The sequence below is a fragment of the Sorghum bicolor genome, chromosome 3 (genome assembly GCF_000003195.3).
Source record: "Sorghum bicolor cultivar BTx623 chromosome 3, Sorghum_bicolor_NCBIv3, whole genome shotgun sequence".
NCBI classification, from domain to species: domain Eukaryota; kingdom Viridiplantae; phylum Streptophyta; class Magnoliopsida; order Poales; family Poaceae; genus Sorghum; species Sorghum bicolor.
In genome coordinates, this window is record NC_012872.2 from 13,087,853 (window position 1) to 13,094,370 (window position 6,518).

Sequence of the window (6,518 nt, forward strand, 5' to 3'; positions counted from 1 at the left end):
CTTCGACAACGGAACGTCGCCGGTGTGGCGGTGCTCGATCGATAGGTGGTGCACGGCAACTGGCAAGAGAGCTTGGGCGCGCGGGTCAATGGCAGCGCGTAGCTAGCGCGGGTTATTGCCGGCAGTGATGCCGAGAAAGATGTGTGCGGTACAATATATCTGATTTCCGTGGCGAAGCTAAAATGAATTAGAGGGATGCACTTAGGTTTTAGATGCATAAATATCTTTAATGAGAGATACATATATAGTAATTTTTTAAATCTAATCATTATTTTTATAATTTTTAGGCATCTCTAATCAATACATAGCTTCGCCGCTGTCCGATATCATGATGATTACCCTTGCAGTGCTGGTCGACTTGCGGACCTGCGGTTCCAGTCTTTAAAAAGTTGCTGCAGAGACATTAGAAGTGCCTGAGATTCTCGTTGTTCATTAAGAAACCAAGGCTTTGTTTAGATCTATTTTTTTAGATTTTGATGCTGTAGCACAAATTTGTATTTAGTAATTATTGTCTAATCATATACTAACTAAATTTAAAAGATTCGTCTCATAAATTATAGGTAAACTGTGTAATTATTTATTATTTTTATTTATATTTAATGTTTTATGCATGTGTCGTAAGATTCGATGTCATAAGGAATCTTAAAAAGTTTTTGGTTTTAAAGGTGAACTAAGGCCTTGTTCAGTTGGTGAAATTTTTTAGTTTTGGGTACTGTATAGTATTTTCGTTTGTATTTGATAACTATTGTCTAATTATTGACTAACTAAGCTCAAAAGATACGTTTTCTAAATTATAGGCAAACTATGCTTTAGTTATTTTTAATCTATATTTAGTGCTCTATGCATGTGCCGCAAGATTCGATATGATAGAGAATCTAGAAACTTTTTGGAACTAAATAAAGCCTAAACAACTAGGAAGGAAGATTCTTCATTGTTAGGTAGTACAGCGTGGTGCACGCACACTGCAGTTATGGGCGTAATAACGAGCCGAGTTCGTTGGGCATTCACTGTGGCCTTGTTTAGTTGGCAAAATTTTTTGTTTTTGGCTACTGTAGCATTTCGTTTTTATTTGACAAACATTGTCCAATCACGGAGTAACTAGACTCAAAAGATTCATCTCACAAATTACAAGTAAACTGTGCAGTTAGTTTTTATTTTCGTCTATATTTAATACTCCATGCATGCGACCAAAGATTCGATGTGACGGGGAATCTTGAAAATTTTTGCGAATGTGTCTGTCATCGTTCCGAGACGCTACCTTCTTGGCTGCTGCGGTCAGTGCCGTCCGCGGGACGTCGCCCATGCATCATCGCTCCATCTAGACAGCGACGGCTCAAGTCCGCTGCACTAAGGCCTTGTTTAGTTCGCAAAAATTTTCAAAATTTTTCGTCATATCGAATCTTTGTCAAAGTATTAAATATAGATAAAAATAAAAACTAATTGCACAGTTTATCTGTAATTTATGAGATGAATCTTTTGAGCCTAGTTACTCCGTGATTGGACAATGTTTGTTAAAAAATACGAAAGTGCTACGGTAGAGAAAAAAAAAACAAAATTTTTTGCGAAGCCTAATACTACTACAGCAGCAGCAGTAAAGCCGCAATTAGTGCCGTGCTTTGCTTTGGGATGACGACCACACGTACGTCTGGCCCGGGAGCCCTCGAAATCAACCGAAGCGAGTGAACTGCTGCTATGGGCTCGGAGCGGCCCTCGGAAACCCTTGGGTTGTGATGTCCTTGTTAGAATTTATGGGCCTCAAGGCCTTGTCGAAACTGGGCCAGAAAAAGGCCTTTTTGATAACGGACGGATTCCTTTGATAACTGGTCAGGCACTCAGGCCTTACGACTTGGAACAACGGTCACAAAACCGAGGCCCAGCAAAATTTCCCCCATTCCTGCTTCTCCTCCGTGTCCCCCCCCCCCCCCCCCCCTCGGCGCCGGTCTCCAAGCCCCGCTTCCGCAATTCGTATCGCTTCCGGCTCCGGGGACCGACGGCCGCAGCACCGTCTCGCCTCTCGATTACTATGGCTTCCGGCGAGGGGGCCGGGGAGGGATGGGAGGCGGCGGTGCGGGCGGAGGTGGGCGCCGTTGCCTGGTGGGAAGACCCGGACAGCGCCGACCTCCGCGCCAGGTTCAAGGCTTTCACGGGGCAGCGCAGCGACTGGCCGCAGCCCACGGTCCTCTTCTGGAAGGACCTTCTCCTCCGTGTCGCTCGGAGACTCCGCGTCTGCTCCGCCCCTGCCCACCTCGTAGGCGTCCCGCCCACTGCCCCCACCTGAGCTCCCTTCCTCTCTTCTGAATGTTCTGACGAGGCGGCGCGGACAAACTGCAGGTGACGAGCGCTTGGTTCGCGCGCCCCGGGGGGCTCACGCCGCTCTGCTTGCCGCAAGTTCTGGTCTGCCCGTCGTCCCACGACTGTCTCGGGTTCTCTTGTTGCTGCGGTAGGTCATGGAAACTGATTTTTGAATTTTTGGGCATTTTTTCAGGAAGAGATGCGTGCGGATGGGGACATACTGCTGAAATCCGAGCTGATCGATCCATCCTCAGGGAGCCTGCACCAGCTGGTCAGGAGGGTGAGCCTGATGACCATCGGCTCCAGGAGGACGGTTTCGCAGGAGGACATCCTCGTGTTCAAATTGTTGGTTGAGGTACGTGAAAAATGCTGCACCCAAGGCTCTTTGCTTGGTAGAATGCAGGAATTCTTATTTGTTTCACTGCTAGTTGATTGCAGGAACGGGCTGCTGATATTGCTAGGCAATTGGGCGACTCTCATTGGACATCGACATGTGTTGTTACGATTAGCAAATTCAATAGCTTCTTTGTTGACCGGGAGGATGCTCATGTCGCATTGTGTTTTTTGACGCAATCTGGGAAAGCTAGGTACCTTTCAGGCAGGAAACAAGAACCTATTGAGGTATGCTCCCTTTTTCTAGTGCATTCTGTGATTCTGCTGAAGCAAGTGCCCGCTACCATGCTGCGTTTTGTTCAGTTGCATTCATGCCTGCAGGGTGTCAAGTTTGCACTCACTGCTTCACAAGTTCCTGCTGTATCCAAACTTGACCACGACACCTTGCACTTAGTATGGACAGAAGAGAAGTTGCAAGGACAGCTTGATGTGCTTGATCGCCGATGGGAGATGTAAGTATTTTCACAATTTGGTCTCTGCAGTTTAAATGTAGCTGTCATGTATTTCAACTTTCAAAAGGACAGCCTTGCGTGTGTCTTCTCTAGAATGCAAACTCCTGAAGAGTACACATCCCAGCAGATGACCTTCTTTTGCCAGTTTTGTACATAGAGGTGCACACAAGAATATTTCTGGTTGCCCGGGCGTGATCCATCTACTTTCAACACATCAATAGCACAGCAAGTAAATAGTGAATAGGCTATTATGATTTTCCGTATATGTCCTTATGAATTGGGAAGGGGCTACCCAGTCCATTGCTTCCTGCTACCAGATTTGACAACTTCATGCTATTGGATTCTCCATCACTTCCTCATGCCTTTCTGATACTGCTGCTTCCCTTCTTGCTTTTATATTTGTGATATCAAAATTTTTTTAGGCTCTCAGATTCCTACATTTGGCTGCTAGATGTTGTCCAGTGTTAAAAATTATGTCACGCAATTATCGGTATGTTAATATAGCAATAAGGAGGTCTAGGTTAAATCTTAAACTGAATAAGGTTGTGTGCTATGGGCTGAACTCCATGAACATAGTATGGTCATAGTGGATTTTCTAGCTAAAATTGTTCTGATTTGTAAAGAATTATTTTGTGATAGTTCAAGGAGAAGGGCATTGGCATCCTTCAAATCCGGAGATAAACAGGCTGCTTATCGTTATGTGAGGCAGTCTAAATTATTCTCACAAAGCCGGAGCAGATGCACACAGTTGTTGGAAAGGATTGAAGAAGTCATCAGTCTAATTGCTAGTGCTGAATCAAATAAGAAGGTGTGATATTTCTTACAAATTTATAAATTGTATGATGAGTAGTTACATTATGTATATATAGATATCACAAACATGACATCTTTGTAGCATAATTAATTCTGTAGTCTGTACATGATACTAGGTCTATGAGGCAATACAAATTGGTATCTTGGCAATGAAGGACAACAATGTCAGCATAGATGAGGTTAGCATCCACATGAAGGAGGTTGATGAGCTTGTTGCTGCACAAAGAGAAGTTGAAGCTGCCCTTGGTAAGTTGTTTGTGCTTCTTTTACTAGGAATTCTATAGCTAAGGGTTTTATCTAGGGTGAAGTCCATTTTCTAACCTCCAACTTGCACGGCAGTATGATTTTTAACCATGAACTACGAAATCGGATACCGAATGCCCTCCAACTATTGAAATGGTCAAATTTAGTCATCTAGCTGGTGTCAATGGTGGTTTTCTATTTTCTAAAAATAATAAAAAGCTGGTTTAATCTTAAAAAATCATAAATTATTTATTTTAAATCAAGTAAATATGAAACTAGTACATTTTTTTTCTAAAAATATTGTATATCTGTTGGTGAATCTATTTAGATTTCTTTAGAACTTATTTATTTTGTTCCTATTTTTTTCCTTCTCGTAATAAAACACTAAGAACATGAACAAATAAGATTAAAAAAACTCTAAAAAGGGCATCAAAAGATAGATGACATTTTTAGAAAAAAAATCTGGTTTCACATTTTTCCAAATTAAGATAAATTACTTATGAATTTTTAGAGATTAAACTGGCTCTTTATTATTTTTAGAGATTAAACTGGCTCTTTATTATTTTTAGAAAATGGAAAACCACCTTTGAAACCAAGTAGAGAAGTAGAGGACCAAATTTGTCCAGTTTCAACGGTTTGAGGGTGTCCAATGCCTAGTTTCGTAGCCTGAGGATTGAAATTTGGACTAATGTGCAAGTTCGAGATTATAAAACGAACATTACCCTTTTATCTAACAAGCTTAAGGAAGTGTAACTTGCATACAGAGCTCCCTCTATTTAGGTAAATACAATGGTATGATTTTGACACTGGGCATAAAATTGGTAAAGTTTTGTTTTGTTTTTCCAGCCAATCTAAACGAATTTGGTAAATTACATGAGACCAATATAAGCTCAGCCTAGTTAAAACCTTGGCCTTGCCCAATTCTGCCCATATCCAACTTGGCCTCGGCCAACATAAGTCCAACAAACTAGTCACCAAGCTGACCAGTGCAGATGGTTCAGACCTATCATTTTATTTGTTTTGGAGAACTAATATGTTTTAGAGGTAGTATTGTTAAATGATGTGATCACTATTATTCATCATGTGGCCTTTTTCCTTTCCTTTTTGTTATCTGCATGCACGCTACTGTATAGACGATATAGACATGAATTGTTTCTGGCCTGTAAACTTGCAAGATAAATGATCATGTTCTCAGTTGCCTAGTTGGAACTACCCTTGGTCTGCTGCAAACTTCACATGTATGATTGGACTAGTTATAGAAAATTAGAAATAGTTGTGTTAGTGTCAGTCTAGATCGAGGTTGCGCTGTTTTTGGCTAATACAGTAATACTTATATGCCCCATGTCTATGTAAGCCTTTGGTTTACACACACCTCTAAAAAGGAGTAACGAACTTTCAACATAGTTTTTTTTTTCTGTGACATTCTGACTGGGTTATTTGCAGAATCAGTACCTCTCCAGTCGTTAGATGGTGAAGGAGATATTGAGGAAGAGTTCAACAAGCTTGAAGCAGAATTGCAGGATGACATTCCACATATTCATGTTCAAGAACCAATGGCACCTTCCAACAAGGAATCACCTGATGAAGTGGTTGAATCATTGAGCCATAACATGTCAAGAATTAGACTGGAGCCCATCTAAACGCTCCATTTTTCACTTATTTGACCTGTACATAGTGTGATGTAGTCAAATCATCTGGTCCCATCAGTGTGTGTTATGTTTCTTGTGACAACATCCTTATAAAAGGGCAATTCTGTTGCAGATATATTCCTGACAAGAGTGCAATGATGCCTGCTGTTTCATTGAGCCTCAATATTTTTTTTTGAAAACCTAGTGAGCCTCAATAGTTCACCTCCTACTTCTTTTAAACGGTGGTTTCAATACCCTAATAACTTAGTTCATATACTGTTTGATGCATATCATTTAGTTACAGGCATATTTTACTTTATATGCTTGCATACAGCTCTTTTATCACGCTGTCTACAAATTTGTTTATTTTCTGTACACTGAACATGTGGTTCATATTTGTATATGGCATCTGTCGGAAAAAATTGAAGAACACATCACAGGAGAATTTTGTGTAAACGATATAGGGCTTTTTAGGAATCACTGAAATGTATCACTCTTTGTGGTGTTGATTTGTAATGTGGCAGGTTCTAAGTTCATCCTTTCATAAAGGTGACTTCCTATAAAAATCAACCATCTTTGTTGAACAGTGAGTCGTTCTTATCATTGCTACCTGAATGGTGATGGAGAAGGGAGAAGAATGGATGGATCATCTGCAGGTGGATCTTATTAAGTATTGACAACAGAAGTGATTGGTCTG

The 6,518-nt window shown here is 41.1% G+C and overlaps 1 protein-coding gene across 2 annotated transcripts; it reads left to right on the forward strand.

The window, feature by feature from the left end:
- LOC8078134 lies at positions 1,912-6,093 on the forward strand. Of its 2 annotated transcripts, none has more exons than XM_021455502.1 (8): positions 1,912-2,248; positions 2,332-2,394; positions 2,486-2,647; positions 2,731-2,913; positions 2,989-3,137; positions 3,777-3,945; positions 4,067-4,196; positions 5,637-6,093. In XM_021455502.1, the coding sequence occupies exons 1-8, from the start codon at positions 2,024-2,026 to the stop codon at positions 5,831-5,833; spliced, it is 1,278 nt and encodes a 425-aa protein (XP_021311177.1). In that variant the 5' UTR covers positions 1,912-2,023; the 3' UTR covers positions 5,834-6,093. The 2 variants fall into 2 exon arrangements, with proteins under 2 accessions (XP_021311177.1, XP_002455483.1); XM_002455438.2 differs by having other exon boundaries at positions 3,007-3,137.

Excerpts from the sequence above, each read along its gene's own strand:
- LOC8078134 (XM_021455502.1), top strand. The coding sequence starts at position 2,024 with ATGGCTTCCGGCGAGGGGGCCGGGGAGGGATGGGAGGCGGCGGTGCGG. Across the intron at positions 3,138-3,776 it reads CTTGATCGCCGATGGGAGAT|TTCAAGGAGAAGGGCATTGG; the intron begins GTAAGTATTTTC and ends ATTTTGTGATAG. Across the intron at positions 3,946-4,066 it reads GTGCTGAATCAAATAAGAAG|GTCTATGAGGCAATACAAAT; the intron begins GTGTGATATTTC and ends ACATGATACTAG.